At 38.9% G+C, this 24,989-nt stretch overlaps 1 protein-coding gene across 10 annotated transcripts in view; it reads right to left on the reverse strand.

Annotated features, from left to right (window-relative positions):
- LOC132915224 (neurexin 1) overlaps positions 1 to 24,989 on the reverse strand; it is a 622,298-nt gene that overhangs the window by 90,092 nt on the left and 507,217 nt on the right. For all 10 annotated transcript variants that reach the window (XM_060974986.1, XM_060974985.1, XM_060974982.1 and 7 more), the window contains one exon: positions 24,438 to 24,546. In XM_060974986.1, coding sequence (XP_060830969.1) covers positions 24,438 to 24,546 — 109 coding nt within the window. The remainder of the gene's footprint in view (positions 1 to 24,437; positions 24,547 to 24,989) is intronic.

A 24,989-nucleotide genomic window follows, 5' to 3' on the forward strand; every position in this document is an offset into this window, starting at 1 on the left:
TGTCGCGACGAGCGAATAATCAGAACCGCAAAATGAGACACGTTGAAACGCCTTCGTCGTTAAGCCGTCCCCTTAATCGCTCGATCCACAGAATCGAAGTATGTATATACGTTGACGAGCGGCAAACAGGACATAGCTCATGTTCGAAATTACAATGCCAGGCAGCTGGCTGTGATCTGTTAAGGGCCGGCCTGACTAACGACCGATAGGGGCCGATCGTGACCCGATCGACCGGTTTAATCGAATTGTAAATTGACATCAAACAACGACCCGTGGAAATTCGTCGAAGCCAACGTTGCTGCCGTGTTAGCCGAATCCGCTTACGGATGAAAGAGTTTCTCGCAAGACACGCTTTAATCACAGCAGCGGTAGTTTTGCGGCAATCGGCGTTCGCTGAAATTTCGCGAAACTTGCACGCGCCGCTGGCGAGTTTCGCCGAGCAACGGCCGATTCCACCGAGTTGTACGTGTAACTGGCGCTTCAGGCCGAGAATTTGATTATAACTCGCAGAATGCTTATCGCCTGATCGAATCGCAAGCGAAACAACTTGCAAATTACTGGAATATTGAATTGGTTCGAATTCGCGCACCAAAATAGCCACGCTGCTGTAATTATGTAAATGAAAAAGTGGAGAGTGGCTGACGAAAGTATCTCGATACTTTGAACGTATCGCCGGCAGAGATGGCGTGCAGGATCACCGACAGTGATTTATCACAATGGTCGCAGAATCACGATCACGGTCGTGATCCAACTTCGTTCTCCAGCGTGATTTTCTTATCTCGAGCGAAATCTTCTTCTTATCTGCGAGCGTAATTTTTCATGTTCAATCATTTCTTATGAAATACTTGCGTAAAAGGTATCCGCATAAAATGAAAATTTAATTTCTAATTATTTTAGTTACGTTTAATGTTTTAAGATTAAATATCCTGCTAACGTTTTTATTTGCAACGCAACGGTTCACGAAGTTTTAAAGAATTCCAATATAACGTTTTTAGACGATAATTAAGCCAACATTTTTCTTTAGAGTGGCTTGTCATAAAATCATAATCTCAAGACTCATGAACGTTGAAGAATATTAACTTGCAAAAGGGAATTTCCTTTTTTTTTTAGAAGTCTCTTAATATCCATAGCAGATAACGTTATATTTGAAACTTTCGTTCGCCTTACGATATTTATTCTTAAATAGATACTAATATTGAGCTATGTATAATTTTATGTGCTAGACTAGGTTAGATGCGTGGTAGTAATATTTGTATGTGAATACAGTGTGTGAAAGTATGCGTGTGCGCGGCGTCTCAAGAACAAATGAATGTAGACTGTTCTGGTGGAAGAAAGACGCGTGCAAATGTGTATCGATGAATATCTTTGGAATCGCTTATCAAATAAATATAGAACTATTTTAATATAAATTCTAAGTGTAAATTTAGTGTTCCTATACCATTATTTATTATTAAGATCCAAAATTCTCAACAAATAATAACGAGACTGCAGATCTTTATGCGTTTATAGAAAACTTAAAGGTGCAAATTTTCATAATTATCGTATCGATGAATATCTTTGGAATCGCTTATCAAATAAATCTAAAACTATTCTAATATAAATTCTAAGTGTAAATTTAGTGTTCCTATACCATTATTTCCGCAATTAAAATCCAGAATTCTCAACAAATAATAACAAGGCTGCAGATCTTTATGCGTTTATAGAAAATTTAAAGGTGCAAATTTTCATAATTATCGTATCGATGAATATCTTTGGAATCGCTTATCAAATAAATATAGAACTGTTCTAATATAAATTCTAAGTGTAAATTTAGTGTTCCTATACCATTATTTCGGCAATTAAGATCCAAAATTCTCAACAAATAATAACAAGACTGCAGATCTTTATGCGTTTATAGAAAATTTAAAGGTGCAAATTTTCATAATTATCGTATCGATCAATATCTTTGAAATCGCTTATCAAATAAATGTAGAACTGTTCTAATATAAATTCTAAGTGTAAATTTAATGTTCCTATACCATTATTTCGGCAATTAAGATCCAGACTTCTCAACAAATAATAACAAGGCTGCAGATCTTTATGCATTTATAGAAAACTTAAAGGTGCAAATTTTCATAATTATCGTATCGATGAATATCTTTGGAATCGCTTATCAAATAAATATAGAACTATTTTAATATAAATTCTAAGTGTAAATTTAGTGTTTCTATACCATTATTTATTATTAAGATGCAAAATTCTCAACAAATAATAACAAGACTGCAGATCTTTATGCCTTTATAGAAAACTTAAAGGTGCAAATTTTCATAATTATCGCATCGATGAATATCTTTGGAATCGCTTATCAAATAAATATAGAACTGTTCTAATATAAATTCTAAGTGTAAATTTAGTGTTTCTATACCATTATTTATTATTAAGATGCAAAATTCTCAACAAATAATAACAAGACTGCAGATCTTTATGCCTTTATAGAAAACTTAAAGGTGCAAATTTTCATAATTATCGCATCGATGAATATCTTTGGAATCGCTTATCAAATAAATATAGAACTGTTCTAATATAAATTCTAAGTGTAAATTTAATGTTCCTATACCATTATTTCGGCAATTAAGATTCAGAATTCCCAACAAATAATAACAAGACTGCAGATCTTTATGCCTTTATAGAAAATTTAAAGGTGCAAATTTTCATAATTATCGTATCGATGAATATCTTTGGAATCGCTTATCAAATAAATACAGAACTGTTCTACTATAAATTCTAAGTGTAAATTTAGTGTTCCTATACCATTATTTCGGCTATTAAGATGCAAAATTATCAACAAATAATAACAAGACTGCAGATCTTTATTTGGTCATTCTTTTTCGTCTTTTGTCGACCATACATACCATCTAAGAAATTATCAAACTTCCCCGGTCAAAGTAAATGTAATGCAGACCGTTCAAAACTAAAATTATCCGCCGAGATAAATCAGAATTTGTATCTCGGTTAATGAAGTAATCTGCGGCGTTCAAAGACTTAGAAATGCCGACTGAAAGTTTCAGAAGGTGTATATCGTTTCCACCATCTCAGAGGCGCAGATCTAACTGTCAACATTATTAATTAAACGCGTTCCGTATCCTGTTAATCCTTTTCCTATTTTAGCTCCTTAATTAGATTGCTTTTTATAAAAATGAAAGCAACAGACGTATCGCGATATTGGCTTCCAATTTTCTTTCCAATTTTTAAAATCATGATCCTCTATGGACACACGTTCTATTAAAATTCACATTAAATTCGCATAATTTAAATCACATTGGAAATAAAAGGATCGATGAGATTTTTACATTTTACACTTCAATTTCCTGACTTGACAATTTCTCCAGATGGAAAGGGTCGAAGGGAACAAATAATCGACGAACTAGCGTTTCCCAAAAGAAGGAAGTCCAAGCCTCGCGTCCCGGTCATAGTCTCTCAGGTGACCATGTGCAACATCGAAGTGGCCAACTGAGAATTCGCAAGCGACAGGATGATAAAGCGCGTTGAGTTTAATAAAACGAAAGAGAGACACGCCAACAGCAAAAAGTTCCGCGTCGTTGGGTTTTCTTAAAACTTAGTTGCCAAGCCAATGTTTCTAAAGGTTCGATGGCTTCAGCATCGTATCGTTGGGCTGCGACAAATGGAACTATGAATTTGTATAAACAGCCATAATTTACGACACTCGCACGACAGGAGGAAAAATTGCAAAAGAAAGAAAAGGACTCGGACAGCGTTAATTATTCTATCGCGTGCTGCTTCGATGCACGTGAGTTTCCATGGCGAGGCGAAACTATGAGCGGAGGATCTTTGTCAGTTACAGTTTCTCGTAGCCAACAACCCAAGGATGTCATGCACTCAGCGGCGTAGTAATTATCGTGCGATCGATGCGAGCGACGAGCGACTAAGTGAAGATCGTGTGCAGCTTATGGCGATGCTGGTCGGTCAAGCAATTTAGGGTATTGCCACGTAACTCGATATTGCTGGCACTCGCCATCCATTTAATAGGCTGATCTGGGGAGCGGGCCAGCAGGTTTGGGTGTTTCGCTTTATTGAAGAGCCATGATGCTTTGCAACAAACGTGCTCCTACTTGACAATAGCCAAAGGCTCTGTTTTAGACGCTACTTTATGGCCTGTACCCTTCACAGCGCGTTTGATACCTCCACTTGTTCCAGTTTCCAACTTGCACAACCATGTTGAACGCTTGCCATTGCGATTCTCCTAATTGAAATTAACTCGGAGGCAGCTAGTTTTAGGTCGTCTTTACGGGTTGCTACAGAATCGAGTGGTGAAATGTTCGATCGTTGCTGCAAAGATTGTTTCGCAACAGGATTCTTAATGTGTCGAATATCTACATATACGTGGAATCGACGAAATATTTAGCGAAAATTAGTGCAGGACCGTATAGGCAAAATTCCTATGTCTATAAATAATATAACGTGTCTCAAGAGTGTAGTACAATGTTTCAATGTAGGAGTTACTTAGGAGTCAATGTAGGAGTAACTTACATTCCTTACATTCCTCTGATTTTTCCAAATAGTGCGATCAATCTTTTACAAAATTTCATCGTCTAAAGAAAAAATATTCCTGATACTTCTGATCGATCGATCGATTCTTTAACCCGGTCGATCGTCATATTTCCTACGAGACCATCGAGTGTCCTGATACTTTGACGAATACCACAGCACTACATGCATTTACTATAACTCATCTACTATTCAACTTCGTCTCGTCATTTCCACGAAAAGAAACATATTCAAAGCCCAGGAAGGATAAACGCTCGAAGAAACGATTAATATTCGCCTAACGAGTCAGTCGTATACTTCTCTATTACCATGAAGTTCACACAGTGCAGATGATCGTTCTCGATGGATAGAGAGTGGAACGCGCTAAACACAATTGAACGTAGTATACATAGTGCATATATACGTGTATATACGTACAGGCGCACAAATACGTGTAGAAAGAGCGAGAGAGAGAGAGAGATGGAGACATATACTGGGTGTCGGTTATCGGTTATAGACAGCGATACACTGGCGTCCTAGATACGCTGTAAAGCGCATATATTACGGCCAGCTTTACAAGAGATTGGACGCGGCGGCATTGAAACTTTATGCACGGTTCGGACAGGCCGATTGGATTTTCCGGCCTATCCTGACTACCCTGCCCGATAAATATAGGGACACAAGCAGCACCGTGTTTCCAATCGATTCGAATATTATTCGATACTGTTCCGGGCTCTTTCGATATATATTTGCTTATTTATTTATTTATTGTACAGTGATTGCGTTGGTTTATATATATTGTAGCGTGAAAAGATTTTCATTTGTCACAGAGGAACTTGTTTTTATTTAGTTAGTTGTTTGCGATGAGTAGACTTGTGAGGAGACAGCAATATTTTGTGCTATGAGTATACTAATTTTTGTCAGACATTTTAGGCGCATACTTTTCAAGGTCTCCAAAGAGCTCTAATTGTCGTGGATTACTTGAGAAACTTTTTTTTATTCAGTTAGCCGTTTGTGATGAGTAGACTTGTGAAGAGATAGCAATATTTCGTGCTATGACGAGTATACTAATTTTTGTCAGACATTTTAGGCGCACACTTTTCAAGGTTTTCAAGGAGGCCTAATTTCTTCTAAAACTTCTAAAACTTCTTTTTATTCAGTTAGCTGTTTGCGATGAGTAGACTTGTGGCGAAGAGATAGCAATATTTTGTGTTATGATGAGTATATTAATTTTTGCCACATGTTTTAGGTGCACACTTTTCAAGGTTTTCAAGGAAATCTAATTTCTTCTAAAATTTCTAATACTTCTTTTTATTCTAATATACTAATTTTTGTCAGACTTATTAGGTGCACACTTTTCAAGGTTTTCAAAGAGGTCTAATTGTGGATTACTTTTTATGTCGAGATATATTTAATGACTTGATAGTCAAGAGAAAATTCTCTATATTCCTGAATGTATTTTATTTTTTTATTTTTATTATATTTGCTTTATAGTAACGCAAAGAGAAGTTCAGGAAATTTATTCATCTTCTCTGGCGTCTTTGCTTCCCGCTCGATGTATTTCATTTTTATTCTGCTCAATGGAATTTCATTGTTATTTAGTTTCGATAGGTCGAAGCTGCATGAAAATTTAATTGATGAACTTTTTTTATTTCGATAGAAAATTAGAAATTACGCGTGCGCTCCACGGACGGAAACAAGCGAAGTTATAACAGGTGGTCAATTTAAACTTTCAACTCATTAAAATTGTGTGCGACTTTAAAGCACGGAAATTTTCCACATACGTGCTAGTGAATTTGTTGCTCGAATCTCTTCGGATAGATGTTACGAATTTCATACGACATTATTCTGTTAAATTGCTAAATTGACTCGACATAGCCAGCTTTTCAATGTTTAAACTAGAAATTTTTCATCTCGTTTTGAAAGATATCGCACGATGATTTACTAAATAACAATATTACTGACTCAATCAATTATAAGTTGTAGACTTTGGATTTTTCTTAGACAAACCCATTTTTATACGTATTTATATATATGCAACTTTATAATTTTACGTCGTATAGCATAATTGGTTTATAAATTTTATTAAATAAAATACGTCACGCTATTAAACTTTCCCATGCAACTTTAACGGTTCATGGTGTATAAACATTAAAAAACGTATGGAATATGTATATATATACAGAGTATTGGATTCAAGCGATTTAAAAACATTTAAATTAAGTTATACATAGATAATCTGACCTCGAGATCGTTAAATAAAATCAACCTATTTTCCAATGATATCGTGGAAAAACGATATTTTCAATCGTCGAAATAAAACAATTTTTCTTGCTTGCAAACGTTTACAGCGACGATAATTGTAAAACGCGATACGAAATTGCAACGCGACGCATCAAAATTCACCGCAATTTCCCATGACCCGTTTTCGTTCGATTTTCCTCAATAATCGAGACGAACAGGAAACTAGCGTTTCAGCTTTCCATCGTAATATAAATAACAATAATTTTCAGGTGGAATTGGCGCAGAAACCTTTCACATTAACTCAGTCTTCGTTGATACAATTTTAAACCTTTGTATACGACTTTGCGTTCCGATAGCCCGAGGAATCAGGCGAATGAACAGATATCAGACAGACTCGATGAAAATGTAAATGCTTGGAGCATAGTGAATGTTAAAAAAGATACATTTCCAATGGTCTAAAGTAAAACAAAATGAAATGCTGTCTTTTCAGTTTTCATTATTTGATTTGATTATTTACTCGTCCAAATATAAAATTTCATCGCACTACTATAACCGAAACACTCTACTTCTTTCGAATCGCGAAAATCGTTTCACTTATTTACGTGTCTCGTGTGAATTATGAATCGCCTTATTCGATCTGAGTCGCGTTATCGATCGCAGTTGAAATGGCAAACTCCGAAACAAGAATTTATCAAACTTCGAGCGTGACAACTGCGTCCAAAGAGATATCATTTATTCAAACAAAAAAAAAAAAGAAAAAGACACGATCGAGCAATTCCAGGGCAACTTTCTCTTCGTGTTGCTTCCTTATCGGGCTTCATAAAACGTGATATAATATTTACCATTCTTACGTCAGTCAAATACAGGTGAATCATTTATGGTGCAGAAACATGACGTATTCGTGTGTCATATTTATAGCTCTTGGCTCACTTTCGCACATCGAATCAACGATGTTACAATCTCTGTACCACCGAGCGTTTATTTCTCATCGTTTTTCGCTAGGAAAGGCGACAAATCGATGCAGAATTTTAATCTGCTCAGGCTTTAATTCGCGAGAGATAGACGTCGTTTTATTAAGTTTCACCTGCCTTGCCTTATGTCTTCGCACGCTCCTCCAACTGAATCGGCAGATGCTGGTAAAAACATAATAATACGCGACAAGAAGCCTGGAAAACGAATGAAATAAAAGTAGAATCCTGTTAGAACGAGGGCTGGAGCTAAACGATTAATTTCAACAGCTTCTCCACTTTAGCAACTTAAAAGCAGCTATATATTGTACGATATACACGGTGCTTGTTCAGATAAAATTTCACATCGTCGTAGAGCCGCCAATAATTTTCTATTTGAAATATCTACCAACGACATTCGTCATCAGCGATATTCAAGCTTCATATACAGTGCGATCGAAATTCGACTGTGAGAAAATCATATTTTGCTCACAGCAGAAAGTTTTCTTTTCAGATGCTTCTCTTTCTTTGGAAATTTCGATAAATCAAAACTGCAACGAGTCTGTAACTGAAAGATTCTCGCGCTTGCCTCGAGATTCCTCAACCTTCCCTGCAGCCTCCACTCTACAACTATATCCCGAATGTTTCCTACTGTCAGCTATAGCAAAATGAATACGTAGTCTCCTCTTAATACGACAAAATAATATGCGGTGCACGATACACACCGCATCTTCGTATCTGTTACGTCACGCGAGATGGTCCCTGCGATGTTCCTCTCGGTCCGGCCGCCAGGGCCTACCCCTCGGTACACTGACCCGCAAGAAACCCAAGGAACCACCATAAACCGAATCTTTTTAGCTTAACTTCTATTCACATAAGTATTTTTGGTTTATGAACGGTCCTTGGGTTTGTTGCACGCTCTTGCTAGTTACGGAGAAAGCAGATGTGCCCCGGGAAACAGCTGGTTTTTCCCAAGAACAAGGACACCCATGAGCCACATCCGCAGGAGACTTTCTCCTCGTATTTCGTTTATTAACATTGGCTATAACTAATGGGCATCGCGGATCGTTACCCTCACTTTTCTACCGAAAGGTGTGAACAAGGAATCCGCGTTCTTAGTTCAAAAAGGGTACACCCACATCGAGCTTTCCTCCTAAATAGTGCGAGATGGGTCAGTCTCTGCTCTTACACTCCTCGGACAGTCAAGAACACTGCTCTGACACATCTCGGATAGACAACTCTACTGTTCTTTCGCTCATCGGGCAGTCAAGTCTACTATACGCGCGAACTTCATCAACCCTCGGGTCAGTCACTGTACTTTCCGACACGACGAAGTCCAACGATACGACGACGTCAAATCATTTCTGTCTACGTTCTAAGTGTTGTGATTTGGTGGGAATATATTTATATTATATAACTGTAGATTCCAGTTATATTCAACGACAAACACCCTATTACCCAAACGAAATAAGGGGATCGCCCTGCTCGCGGTGTCGATTCGGATAATCGTAACGGGAATTTACGACTCGTGTCTCCCCGCGACTGGACGAAAATACGGAGACGTTTCCGACAACTCGCGCAATTTTTGGTCCGCGTTGTATTGGGTTTTGCGAATACCACCAAATGACAAAAGCAGTAGGTTGTCCGACCATAAATGACCACCCGTGAAACAGTGTAAATTGTCGTTTACCCTCAAATGTAATTTATGCAACGTGAGTTATAGTGAATCGACCATACTCAGATAGCTCAGCAGGAGCACGCTGGGAAGAAAAGCGAAAAGGACGAGGTAAATTGAAGCGGCAGGCGATGGGAATTGCCGAGCCGCGAAGAAAACGACAGGGAAAGACAATGACAGTATAAAATACGAGAGAAGGCAGTTGATAAATTTCATCGATCGGATTCGAAACACACCTGGATGGTTCTCGAGGCGCGAGAATGGGAATTCCGCAGGCGTGGAATTCCTGCAGGAGGCAGGACGGTGTGTTTCCTGGCGCGGAGTTCGCTGACGATTATTTATGAAAAAGGACGCTTGGCAGGCAGAAGGCGAGCGACGCGAGAGGACGACAAATGGCACGGGCGAAATAAAAATGGCAAACAAGTTCCGTAGGACGACGCCAGGAATTCTCCGGAGTCGATCGATCCTCCGCGCCTCTTGCAACGCACGGACGCGTTTCCAGCCGCTGGCCGTTCTCCAGTCGATCGCAACGAACAGCCAGAGCCATAAAGAGAGCATTTGCATGCCGGCTATTTGCGATTCGGCTCGAGGTGTTGCGGAAAAGGGCGGGAGACTTGGCCGAGCTGGCCAAGTTTTTAACCAGGCGATTCGATCGCTGCGCAGGATATTTCCAGTGTTTTTACAGCCGCGGTCTGTGTGTAATTTCGTTGGCCTATGTAGGATGCAATTGTTTCCAGCTTATCGATCACCTGGAACGTCAAACTTCTTCCTTCTTATGGTTTCACGTGCGCGACGCCTAATGGCGCGCTGTGAAAATTTCTAATCGTTTCGTGTTCCATGGAACTCAAGAGTCCAGTCCGAAGCTGTCGCACGATAATTCCTCAGATAATAATAATATTGGTAAATGGACGCGGATTTTTATGCAAATTCACGTCGTTGGAGATGTAATTGGAAACGTGGAAACTTGGTAGAAAATTGTTTTACTTGGAATTTTATTATTTGTTATTATTGGCAGCGTTGTGCTTTGGATAGTTCGTATGTTTTTCCATATCAAGCACATTCTCTTCAATTTTTTATTTTTAACTTTTCTATAAATTTATAAAATGCAGCTATAAGTTGCAGAGAAAAAGAAGAGCTTGTCCATAGTGTTACGTTAATTTGTATTAATTGCACTGGTCGTAATGAGCTTGGTAGAAAATTGTTTTTCTTGAAATTTTATTATTTATTGTTATTGACAGCGTTGTGCTTTGGATATTTCGTATGTTCTTCCATATCAAGCACATTCTCTGCAACTTTTTATTTTGAAATTTTCTATAAATTTATAAAATGTAGTTATATGTTATAGAGAAAAAGAAAAGATTGTACAAGGTGTTACGTTAATTTGTATTAATTGCACTGGTCGTAATGAGCTTGGTAGAAAATTATTTTACCTGGAATTTTATTATTTGTTATTATTGACAATGTTGTGCTTTGAATATTTCGTATGTTTTTCCATATCAAGCACATTCTCTGCAATTTTTTATTTTGAAATTTTCTATAAATTTATAAAATGCAGCTATATGTTGCAGAGAAAAAGAAGAGCTTGTCCATAGTGTTACGTTAATTTGTATTAATTGCACTGGTCGTAATGAGCTTGGTAGAAAATTATTTTACCTGGAATTTTATTATTTGTTATAATTGGCAGCGTTGTGTTTTGGATATTTCGTATGTTTTCTCATATCAAGCACATTCTCTGCAATTTTTTATTTTTAACTTTTCTATAAATTTATAAAATGTTGCAGAGAAAAAGAAAAGCTTGTACATGGTGTTACGTTAATTTACATTAATTGCACTGGTCGTAATGACCTCATAAGTTAAAAATAAAATTTATGTATATACATTCACAATCATGTACCATGTATAGTTGATGGGAAATAAATAAATAATATATATAGACTTCTCTTCTTTTTATAATCTCATAATTTTCTGTAAAATATTATAATTTCTTAATTTCGTTCATTGTATGCAAATTTGTTGCTAATACATGTAACTTGAGATTTCTACCTACAATTTTGTTAATGGTATCAGCTCGATCTAAATTATACCAATAATTTTGCAATTGTGACACACTTCCTACGTTCCTGCACGTTATGCGTATGTTTTAATCGCAATTTAACAAAATAGGCGTTATACTCGGAAAGAAATAAAACGTCAAACGTAAGAGAAAAAATACAAAATCAATCTTCCTCTTTTTTAATAAAAAATTCATGGAACATCGAATTATAGAAGAAAATTTATCAACTTTTGCAATCAGAGGGTGTACAGTGCAGTCGTCAAAGGATAAGATTTCTTCAGGAGAACAAAGCTCAATCGTTGCTTTCCTTCCACCCTCTGCCTCTTTCTCAACTTGCAAATTTCCTTCCATATCCTTCGGATTTTCCTTTACACGATTTCTCAGAATTATTGGTGTGGCACTTGAGGCGGTTTAAAAATTATTTCAAGCGGGCCAAGCGAGCAAAAGTCGTACTTTTATCACCGACCATTACAGCCAATAGCAATGAAACTATTGCCAGCTAAGAGTTTCTTAATTCCATTCATAACGCCTTATCTTCTCTTACTTCAAACTCGCGCTACGACTTCCTCGTGCTTCGGTTATCTGTATACAGCGCGTGTCGTGCGGGATTGCTCGTATATCTTAATCTTATCAAGAGAATTACGACAAACGTTGACAGGTATGTTATCGGCAACCTCGTTTTCAAGATATCAAAGGCGAATTTCGATCGTTCCAATGACGTCACGATCACAATGCTCGTATCGAGACAGGAAACTATGACACAGTGGATACACTGTTAGTGGTTAGAAAAACTATCTTTTTAATTTCTCAACTTTATCCGTTTTGATATCGAAATTGTAAACAAAGATTTCCCAAGAAATCGGTTAACAAAACCGGTTCGCTAAGACGAAGATGTAACGTTTACTGAATAAATGTGATGCAACAATGTAGCAATCACAGGTTAACGATCCCTGCAGAATTTAATCTAATTTGTAATTACAATAAACTGCAGGAACAAAATCAAAAAGTGGAACAGTCGTTTCGTTGCAACTTAATTCTTGTGCTTGTGTGCTTCTCCAGACACGTTTCAGGTGCACGCTTTTTGGAGTTGTCAAAGAGGTGGCAGCAGCTAGTTAGGTTAAAAAAGGATCGGCAGATGGGTAAATAATTTGTTGGCGAGGCAAGTCGTAATAAAAACTTGCGTCTTCCGTTCGATTACATTTCCATGAAACTCGCAGCCACATTTCTGATGGGAGTCGTCGCGTCGGTGCATCGACAAGCAGCTGAAACCCCGTGGCGAGATGCCCTGGAAAATCTTCAATTAGCATTCATAAGAGCGACCCGATTCCAAGGATCGCCGGCTGAATGCAAACGGCCTTGCATTTGGAATTTGCGATTTCATCCGAGGCCACCGCTTTGGGAAATTTGTAATTTAGCCGGCCGTGTGTTCCATCGTCGTGCACCTACCACTGGTCCGAGCGGGCAAATCCACCAGTTGAGCTACGACCTGAACGCCATGCTTTTTCCAAAGTTTCCGGTTCCAGTTGCAGCTGGAGTTCGCGAGAAAGACGCATCAGCAGCCGTTCTTACAACTCCTACGGGAGACTCGATTTTGTCTCTTCGTCCCTCGTAGCTGAGTTACACGCTCGTCGCGCTGCCAGGTGAGCAGCACACGGTAGTCAGTTTTATTGAAAGCGACGGCGAAAAGGATACGAGTTCTCGAGTTGGGATGTTCGGCAAGGCTTCCTTGCTTTTTGCAAGTTTAGAGAGAAGATTTGTTATGGTAATGATCGACTAATACCTGCGCTGGCAATCTCGCTATGTTGGCTTTCTCGTACAGAAGTGATGGAGCTCCTAGAGTAGCGAGAAAACGAGCAGCTGACTTTTATGAATTTTTGTTGGACTATTGTTTGCATGGGATGTTCAAGGAACGTCGGTGGACAGTCTCGAAATGGGAACGTAATTCTTTTAATCCTCAGTTCTTCTTATCGTTTGATCTTAACAATGTGATCATCTTTGACAAGTTTGTGTATAGTGACAGTCATTAGAACGCACACGTTGAGAGTTTCTCTTACAGTTAAATGGTTTGCTTTTCTATTTCTGCAACGTAGTTGGAATATTGTAAAACGTCGATTCGATTTACGGTAATTAATTAATTTTTTGAAAAGAGAAGCAACTTTCTACGTGGAGAATTATGCGCAGAGATATTTCATTGAGAATTAATTCGAGTGCGATTGTCTAGCGCACGGAGAATACTAAGATAACGAAAAGTGCTGGTTGTGTTACCTTCTCGCTTGCCTGTCGATAATTTACAAGCATCGAGCTTAATACCAGCCGAAGCTGTCAAACCGTAAATTATTATCGAAAATATCGGCCAGCCGGAGGCGTTTTCCTTCAATTTTCTTCGAGAAATTTTCCACGGCAGTTGGCTGTTTCCCGGCCCTTTGAATAATTAACGAAAATCGTCGGCAGCAAGTTTCGCGAGAGGAATCGACGCGTCTGCGAACGCCGAGGAAACTGCAAATTAAAAATTTCTTTCGCCTAACTTCTCGATTCCACAGCTATCGAGATACAACGTAAGCATCGTGAGCTCCTTTCTAAGCAGAAGCTTTCCAGTCTAAAAATATTCTCGAAAATCAACCTGTCGACGTTTGTTCAGCCGTCTTTGGGAATTTAACGAAGCAGCATTTTAAGAATTGCTAGCAATTATTTATATCCAGCGATTTTATATCTACGTTTTAACAATGAATTTTTATCGCAATTGCAATGACTCGTATGCAGAAAGACTCTTGTCTATGCGTGTCTTTTTCCTTTTTCTTAATTTTTAACAATTTTGCAGATTGAATGGATAATTTTCATCGGAATTGCAATGACTCGTATGCAGCAAGACTCTTGTTCATCCGTGTCTTCTTGAAACCTTTTTCTAAATTTTTAATAACTTTGCAGATTGAATGGACAATTTTTATCGGAATTGCAATGACTCGTATGCAGAAAGACTCCTGTCCATGTGTATCTCTTTCCTTTTTCTTAATTTTTAACAACTTTGCAGATTGAATGGATAATTTTCATCGGAATTGCAATGACTCGTATACAGCAAGATTCTTGTGCATGCCTGTCTTTTCCTTTTTCTAAATCTTTAACAACTTTGCAGATTGAATGGACAATTTTTATCGGAATTGCAATGACTCGTATGCAGAAAGACTCCTGTCCATGTGTATCTCTTTCATTTTTCTAAATGTTTAACAATTTTGCAGATTGAATGGATAATTTTTATTGGAATTGCAATGGCTCGTATGCAGCAAGACTCTTGTTCATCCGTGTCTTCTTGAAACCTTTTTCTAAATTTTTAACAACTTTGCAGATTGAATGGATAATTTTTATCGGAATTGCAGTGACTCGTATGCAGCAAGACTCTTGTTCATCTGTGTCTTGAAACCTTTTTCTAAATTTTTAATAATTTTGCAGATTGAATGGACAATTTTCATCGGAATTGCAATGACTCGTATACAGCAAGATTCTTGTCCATACGTGTCTGTTCCCTTTTTCTAAGTCTTTAACAATTTTGCAGATTGAATGGATAATTTTCATCGGAATTGCAATGACTCCTATGCAGCAAGACTCTTGTCCATGTGTGTCTTTTTCCTTTTTCTAAATTTTTAATAATTTTGCAGACTGCATCGATAATTTTTATCGGAATTGCAATGACTCATATGCAGCAAGACTCTTGTCCATTCGGGTCCTTTTCCTTTTTCTAAATTTTTAACAACTTTGCAGATTGAATGGACAATTTTTATCGGAATTGCAATGACTCGTATGCAGCAAGACTTTTGTTCATGTGTGTCGTTTTCCTTTTTCTAAATTTTCAACAATTTTGCAGATTGAATGGATAATTTTCATCGGAATTGCAATGACTCGTATGCAGCAAGACTCTTGTTCATCTGTGTCTTGAAACCTTTTTCTAAATTTTAATAACTTTGCAGTTGAATGGAGAATTTTTATCGGAATTGCAATGACTCATATGCAGAAAGACTCTTGTTCATCTGTGTCTTGAAACCTTTTTCTAAATTTTTAACAATTTTGCAGATTGAATGGATAATTTTCATCGGAATTGCAATGACTCGTATGCAGCAAGATTCTTGTCCATGTGTGTCTTTCTTCTTTTTCTAAGTCTTTAACAATTTTGCAGATTGAATGGACAATTTTCATCGGAATTGCAATGACTCATATGCAGAAAGACTCTCGTCCATGCGTGTCTTTCTTCTTTTTCTAAATTTTTAACAACTTTGCAGATTGAATGGATAATTTTCATCGGAATTGCAATGACTCGTATGCAGAAAGACTCTTGTCCATGCGTGTCTCTTTCCTTTTTCTAAATTTTTAACAACTTTGCAGATTGAATGGATAATTTTCATCGGAATTGCAATGACTCGTATGCAGAACGACTCCTGTCCATGTGTGTCTTTTTCCTTTTCCTAAATTTTAACAACTTCGCAGATTGAATGGATAATTTTTATCAGAATTTAATTTGTAACTGTCGCGTAACACAAGTTTCAACACACCGACGAAGAATCGCCGATAATCAGCCAACCGATCTACCGCATCTCTCACGACGCATTGCTCTTTTACGTCGCGTCTCGAGCATCCCCACGCAAATTACGATGGAAGTATAAGCGGCGCGAGGTTCGCACCGGAGAATTCATGCGAATAGATGGTTAATTTTATTTTAAAAAGCCTGCTTTACCCGAGAGAGAAGCGCCGTTCAACGTAATATAAACAGAGTAAGATAAAACGGAAGGCGCTCGAAGAGGAACTGGCTCGTATATTTAAGTATATTCGAGTAACGAATAATTAATAGAAAATGAAATAAGATAAAGACAGTGCGAGCCAGGATATACGCGTCTCATTTTTCTCGGTCTTAATAAAATTCCTTCCGCTTTCCTTTCTTTCATTTTCTTATTCCACTCGGCGAGATTTACTTTCCACTTTTTATTCTCTGCCGGTTTCCTTTAGCACGCCGCCCTCGTCGTATTTCCTGCGCAGCCAACGCATTGTCCTTCCATCACCTCGGGCTTCAACGTGGAATTCCTGCTGGAATTGCTTGCGCTCGCCTCGGCTGTTGCTTCGATATTTATGCTAAATAGGGATTTCCTATCTAAATACGATATTGTACCACGGGCCAGTGTTGCAGAGGAAACAACGCGCCGTACAATGGCCATGTTCTTCGGCTGCTGCATTTTCGCGTTAAAAGCGGAACTAGATTACTCCGACTACTTCTTATCCAATTTTATTATTCGCCTCGTATGGTTTTCCGATTTTTACCGAGGAACAGTATACATGCTGCGTGTTTGCAGTGGTGTGGAGTGGTTTTCGATAGGAAGCAAGAGGTTGTTTGATGGAAAACTATGGAATTGTGCTTGCTATTTCATTTCGTTGAATTTTATTTGATGAGAAAGCGGGAAATATTTGCGGCGAGATCTCGCTGTTGATGAGAAGGCAAGGGATTGATAATTTGTTTTATTTGCTCGCGATTATATCCTTGCGCATTTGGTCCATTAATTAGGGCACATTAATTAGGCAATTAATCAGGCAACTGTGATCGATTGTAACGATAACGATCAAAGAATTTCGACGCTGGAGCGTTGATAACACTATTTTTGAATTCTACGCTATTATTTCGAACGCGAATAACAAGATGTGTCCTTTTTAATTATTCCGTTCTAATTAATATCTGAAGCCGAGATGTCTGTGATAAAGACGACGAGACGTACCACGCATCCGCAATTTCACAGAACGTCGATCGGCAATTTATTAAATCGCGCGTTTCCATCGGCCAAACTTCTCCCTTTTCGTCTCTTTCTCTCGTCCTTTTACTTTCCAGATTGGCTTCTCCATCGCCTATTCGAGACAGTTGGAGCATAAAGGCAAGATACGAGGATCAGAGGAAGTCGTCGATGCGAAATGGATCCTTTTCGCGACTCGACGATCCTTCCATATACCGTCGCACGCTCCTCTTCGATATATTTGAACTTTGAACGCGCGATTCTACGTGGCCCGATGCGTCTACAGATACACGGCGTCTTTATTTTCCACTCTTCTTATTTTCCCCACACAATAAACGAGTATGGTTGCCACGGTTCGTTTTTAAGGGAGCGCACTCGTCTAACGAGAACGACGAAGCGACCGATTTCCATGAATTTCTCTTCGAGTTAACTGTGCACTGCTTACGTGGGACCAGGACTTGCTGGCGTAGAAATCGATGTGGAAAGGTAGTTTCATTTTTATTTCCATCCTTCTTCTCGTTCGTTAACTTTCTAAACTTTGAAAATACACTCGACCCAGTCGATTTGCAAAAAACAAATTCGTTCTAAACGCTACAACTTTTCCATTTTTGTACTTGAAAAATACCTCCGATTTCAGCTGGTGAATCGAGTCTTGACAATAATATGCTCGCAGAATGTTTCCAATTGCTCTTCCAGTTTATTAAAAAAATACTACTAGCCGTGTTTAGTCGTGTCTTTCTTTTTAAATAACAATTATCGAGGGAGTTGCGCTTGCACCTTCCTTTTGAAGATTTACGCACATTTACAGCACACGAGACACACAACATTTACAGCATACGAGACGTACAGAACATTTACAGCATACGAGACACACAACATTTACAGCAAGTAATTCCACCATAGAAATTCTCCAACGATTCCAATCGAAAACCTGAAGATCCCTAATAGGTGTACCAATTAGTTACCCAATTAATTGATACGACGGATCAGATCCGCAGACTAAAAAGGCAGCAGCCCTTAGATCGAAGCATTAGATTCAACTAGAACCAAACATACTATAAACTTTTATAATCCAAGTTACAGTACCACGTCAAAATAATTTACTTAAAATTCTATATGATATAATAATCTACTAAATAAAAAAAAAAAAAAAAGAATCGATATTTAGGACGATTGTTCCTATGCTGCGATTTTTTCTGTCTGATTAGATCATGTACTTGTTCTTTAATCTTATCCAACGAAGATAAATTGGAATAAATTGGAATTATCAAATCACCTGCATCGTAAATCGATACTTCCCAAATAAAAAAAATTTTGAAAATTCTTCGTGATGATCGTCAGTCTTCCTTCAGGTTAATAAAAAGTGAGAAACGAAACTCTGATTACAAATAGCTGACACAATTTCGTCGCTTGCTATATGATGTATGTTACGTTGGCTGACTCTACCTAAACCAGGCTACACACCGCGGGCAAGACGACATCCAGATGTCTACACATCCTCATTGCGTACCCTCGATAGTCCCAAGGACCGACCAGAAATCTCAGGAATTTTCTAGCTAAGGTCCTTCAGACCGAACAAAGATCTTTTTACTGGATCGTTTTCTAAAGTTTATTGTTTACCACGAGAAGACACGGGGAAGTTAATTTTCCTCACATACGATGCTTCCCATTGGCACCTTTTTCTCGAAGGCGGCTGAGACCCTTCCTGGTCCATCAACCTTCTTATTATCCAATCAGAAGCAACGTCTACTGCCCTCACTTTCCTGACCAAAATTGTCATCAACAAATCCGATGGTCCCGTGCGCTAGACACACCCGTCGCTAGCTTTCCTCCGACACAGCATCGTCACTGAACTTCGCTTATTCTTCATCGTTGGAATAGTCTTCGTGTCTGTACCGGGTCTCTACCCTTAAATCAATCACTTGCTTAACTTGTACCTACGCACCAGCGTAACTATCTTCTTTGCAAAGTTGTTGGAACAAACATTAATTTATACGTGCTAATTTAGTGTAAAGTCGATCGAACCACCCTTATTATCCTAATAGAAATAAGGGGTCGATCGGTTCGTGGCGTCGATTATCTAATCGTAACGGGAATTTACGACTCCCGTTGACGTGCTTCCTCGCGATCACCTCTTTATTTGTTTATTTGTTTCAGAAAAATCAATCCAAGTACCTTGAACCTCAAAGTGAGTTAGTACGAACACGTAATTTTACAGTAAATAATCTTTTCTCGTTGTCTGATTCAGTGAATATCGCCATCTTCTACCCTGTGTATCATAGTTTTCGTTAAGACAGAATTTGAAAGTGGATAAGTTTCTGTGTTGTTGGTAGAAAATGCTTCGACAAATTGCACAGTGCTTTTTTCTGTTTTGTAAATTTTGCTGGTGACAGCTGGAAGAATATTTGGAGAAATTTTCGGGGACAAACGCGACTCGTTTCAACAAATTCTGTTTCTGACAGAGCAATAACAGTTTTACAAATTTCACCGTGTCACCGGAGAAAACGTACTTCCTACTTCCGCGAAACAGAGTAATATCGCGGGTAATTCTATCACGCACAAACTGGCGACTATCTTTTAGAAATATTCCGGCCGATGCAGCGTTGCAAATTTCTTTCGCCGGACAACATTTTGTACGTGGGATCGCGTCGCACGTTAAAATCCACGTCGAATGTTACGTCAAAGTACTTTACCGCAAGCGAAGCTCGGTAACTGCAGCCTCGAGCGAACAGACGAAATCTTTGAGCTACAGAGCTTCCCCACTTATCGAAATTTCCCAGTAAATGAGGTCTGAGGAAGGAAAATTCGACGTACAGAAGCTTCGTATGAATTACGTCTTTCGCAAAATGTTGGTATTTCAAGCTTCCTCTTGCAACTTATTTTATTCGACGTACGTCAATGCGAAAGTTAGGCGTTCCACGCAACATGGACGAAGGACGAAGAAGCTGGAATATAATTTGCCTCTTTTTATGATTTTCCAGACTGATGAAACTTGGTCTCGTCGAAATTCCAGTTACGAGGTGGCAAATAATTCGAGTTAAAATGAATTTTATTTCGACTTGAAAATCGTAGCTTCGCAGAGTCAGAGTGCATCTGGTACGTAAACTGCCTAATTGTCGAGCGACATCGCAGCATGAGCAACGTGATAATTATTAATTAGACTGCAGAATTTAAACCTGAAAAGTTTCCTGGAAAATCGTGCGAATCGAAAGGATCTGTAATAAAGATCTAATTATTGTTATCAAAGAATTACGAATTGGCGGTGTCCTGGTAACAGAAATTTCCTGCTGCAGTGTTTTAACAGCGTACGATGGGTTTTCGTTTTGAAAGAATTGGCGCCATATCCGGGGAAGAGTTGCGACATTAACCGTATTAATTCATTGAGATTCGAGGTTTTTGCAAAATATTTGCCGGCGATATGAAGGAAAACGGGCGGACGTTAAAGCGAACTCGAGCGCGAATGGTCGGAAAGCGGAAAAACCTGCGTTGCATGTTGCGAGCGGAACGAGGACGCGCGCGTTGGCTGCAGTTTCGCAACTGTCGTTACAAAGCGTATCGATGCAAATGAAACGACACGACGTTAGAAACGTGGGGCGTAGGGTAAGGAGCGTAGCAGGGCAGAGTAAATTGTGTGTCTGTGCCAGATGTAAAACGGTTGATTGCCTTGGGAACGTTGCGTTCCCGACGACGATTGTACACAGCGCAGGTAAATGGCAACAGCACAGCAGAGTTGTAGCCGCTGCGTTTCAGAGCCGAGTGTCTATCGCTGCCAATGAGAGACAATCGGATTTAGGTTTGGGGTGATAAAGAACGCGCGATAGATTGGAACGCAGTGCTAACTGTTACGAGCTAGTTACTCCGCGGTGTTACGACGCGTTTGACGATCGTAAAAGTATCGATACGCTTTGTCGTAAAAAGGGAAATTGCTTCCTTAATCGATGCGACAACTTTCGTTGTTTGTACCGTTGTTTCGGACGCTGCTTTTAATCCTTTTATCGCGACATGTTTCAAGCTGCTCCTGCAGCTGTTTCATTTAAGCTATTCCAAGTTGCAGGTGTACAGGGTGTACATAAAACGAAACGATTTTTATTATCGTTCATGGGCATAGGAATATTTATATTTAACATTATTACGACAAACGCTACACGAATCGTTAAGGGAAGAAATTTGAAGTATTCTTCGTCGATTTGTCATTTACAAATTGGACCGTTTCTGTCGAGTCGAGAAATGTAGAGAAATTTTATGGGTCTCGAATCCATCGAGCTACGTTTCGTCAGCTTGCTATTTGAGAAATGATTTATACACCGATAGTTCTAAAGACGAAGAAGCTGCGATATAATTTACGTCTTTTTACGATTTTCCAGACAAACGTAACGACTGGAAGAAAGAAGAGAACATCGAGCGATTGATGAAGGTTGGTCTCGTGGAAATTCCACTTACAAGGTGGCAAATAATTCGAGCTAAAGTTTTATTTGTACTAATTGTAATGTACTAATGACACGTGATAAAAGACCATTGATTATCGATAATCGTTAGAACGGAAATAATTTGCTGTTTCTGTATAAATTTCTCTTCCACCGTTGCAAGGTTTCTATGGGAAACCGAACGCCATAGCGCGAGGGGAAAAATTGAGAATATTCTTCGAGCGATTGCTGGCGGATCGCTCTGATACCACAGTTCGTTGTAGGCGAAGAGATCTGTCGTTTTCGAAAGAGCTTGTCTTCAGGGTTCAAGCTTCCGCGAAATCCAAACGACCAGGAATATGATGCGACCACTCGTTTAAAAACGACGCAGAAAGAAAAAGAGGAAAGAGCATTGGTGGCCGGCGAAAAAAGAGGCAAAATGTTGGAAATGAATATTACATAAACCTGGGATCCAATTTTCTGCTCTCAACGGAAGCTTACGTCACCGCGAGGCATCCAATAAAAAATGAATGACGCTCGGTTGAAAACGAAAAACCTGGCCAAAAGCTATCTGCATGTAACTCGCCATTGACGTTCCAACAAAAGCAAAAATATCATCATGACTTTTTAACGCGATTACAGCTCGCAGGTATGCCGAAGGCGTCTCGCTTCCAACAACTTTCAAAAATATCTCGCTCGCCAGCCAAATTACGCGTCTCGCTACACAGCTACGAGAAATAGTTGATCGCAGTTCAAACGTAATTGTTAGCACTGGCAAACTATGAGGTAGAATGAGGTGCCGCGGTGTTTATACGATTCTCCCCTCCCTTTCGCACTACAGTCATTTTTCTCTTAATTTTTGAACACCTTGGAAAAATATTATTTACGATCTTTCTCACCTGCGCTACATATTTTTCGAGTACCGTTGCGTCTGTACGACGCCGCGTTATGCAAATCCTAAGCTGCTACACAGCATCGTCTCTACCGATTGGAAAAATGTCTGTACTTTAGCAATGAAAATTGAGAAAATCAATTCGGTTGCAAACGTAGCTTGAAAATTCACAAATTGAGTTACGACTATCCGATCGATCTATTGTGCAGTTTATTTTCAGCGTTGAAACGCTAAGGGAATTCGACTAAAGAAATTAGCGTGTTCCCGGGGTCCACACGAATACAGTTAGAACGTTATCAGCTGAGCGAAGAAACCTTGTCTTTGACGTTCTATAAAATCGTTGCTCTAGTCGCAACGATAAGAAGGATAAAAAGCCAGTTGCTCTGCTGGCGACTGGAAAATCGCCTGTGCAGTTCGGTTTCCAAAAAATATCGATTTACAACGTAGTGATAGACGTGTGCGTAGGAAAAAGCGATAAAACCGATCCGGATAGAAATATTTTCTCTATTCGAGCTGGCTCGTTGCAGACGACCGAGTTGGAATTTGAACACGGCAACCCCTTTTTGTATTTGTTCCTTGAAAAGCGCGAACGAGATCACCGATGTGTGACTAAATACCTCGCACGAAAATCCAAAAAGGGATTGGTATAATAGCGCGATGAACAAGGATGATCTGAATTCACAGCGTTCTCGTTACTCTCGTTGTGGTCTATGCAGGTGGCTTAGTCGGAAATTCGTCGAGTTTCCAAGATGATTCGGTCTGGCGCATGGGCTTTCAATTTTCTATCTGTCTATATTTTTTTATCCCTTTTTTTTTTTTTTTTTTTTTGATAAGAGCTTTTTTGAATTCAGATATCTCACTTCGTTCGTGCGTGCGGTGGTTCGAACGCTGTATTGAACTATCGCGGTCCGGATTTCTACCTGCAGTGAATTGCGATAATATTCCAGCTGTACGATACGCACGTCGACGAATCGATGTATCGAACGTTAATGGAGTGTCGTCGTCGATCGTACGGAAATATCACGCAGAAGATAAGACAGAAAAGTTTGTAACTGAGGCGAGGGATCTTGCAAAGTATCGCGCTTCCTATCGCTTGAATACAGGAAATTCTTGCCTGTCCAGAGCCACCGGTAATTAACACGTTGGTCGCCACGTCACCCATATCTATGTGACGGGAATACAAAGTATGGCGACGCTCTTCTTGTTCCAGTTAATTAAATCTACGATATTATGTATAGGATATACAACATAAAAATATTAGAAACACGTTATACCATACTTTTTATTAATTTATACTCTGGGTAATGTATTTCATTATTCTATATCGCGTGGTATTCGTTAAAACAGTCCAAACACATTTGGCATGATCTTGGGCACTTTGAACAATAGTTACAGACTCCGTCATCGCTACTCTCCTCACTTTCAAATATACTTTCACGCTGTTTACTGAACATTTTGAGGATGAAAAAATCACTGATGTACTAAATGAAAAATCCGAGATATCTGCCATGAGATCCCCCGGAATTTCGCTGTCTCGGTTTTAGAAATAAATAATCTTTTCTTTGCAATGAATGAGATATTTACATTCTGCGTAGCAGGGGTCGGATTTGGGCCCCGCAGGAAATTCAGCCGAACCAACTTGGGCGACCAACGTGTTAAGCCGTGTCTCCTATACTACTAGCGACGAGATGAATTAACTTGCTTACTAAGATGAATTAATTCCTTGGCAGTTAATAATCGCGTGCTGTGATATTAAAAAGTAACGGTTTTTAAGAAGCAGAGCAATCGGTTTTGAATGACTCCCGAGCGACTGAACTGATTTAGCTGTTCGTTAGTCGTGATTAACGTAAGACGATGTCGAAGGACGGTTTGTACGAAATGGAGAATTGGCGTTGAATGGAAAAATTGTATTTCGCAGGAAGAGTTGTTCATTGACTTACCTCTAACAGCGGGCTCGTCGTCGATCTGAAATTTCAAGGAAGCTGCCCTCCTGGAGAACCTCAGCGTGTGCCACATATCGTCGTTCAAACCTTGTCCAGCGACCAGTGTCTGAAAATAAAGGAAAATATATGGCATTAGTTAAAAGGGAAATACACGTTTAACAGGGTTGTCTTGCTGCTTGCGACAGAGATCTCTTATTATTTTTGGACAAAGCGAGAAGCCAAGCTGGAGCTTTTAATTAAAATTGCTGTGTGCGAGCGCTTGTTGAACCTTATAACTCGTTACGTAATTAAAACATTTTTCAAATTTGTCATTCTCGCATTACATTCGTCAAAGTATTTCTCACGCTTGAAATAATTTCTCCTTATATTTTAATGCGTTCTATATACCCAAACAACTGTTCACATCTATAGAAACCTACCACACGAATGGGATAAGTTGATATTAAATAATAAAAGTAAAATAAATTGTATTCAAAGTTACAATACAAGTCAACGTTACGATTCCACTCAACTAATTTTACTAATTTTATAATTACTCGAGACTGGATA

Source organism: Bombus pascuorum, chromosome 16 (genome assembly GCF_905332965.1).
Source record: "Bombus pascuorum chromosome 16, iyBomPasc1.1, whole genome shotgun sequence".
NCBI classification, from domain to species: Eukaryota; Metazoa; Arthropoda; class Insecta; order Hymenoptera; family Apidae; genus Bombus; species Bombus pascuorum.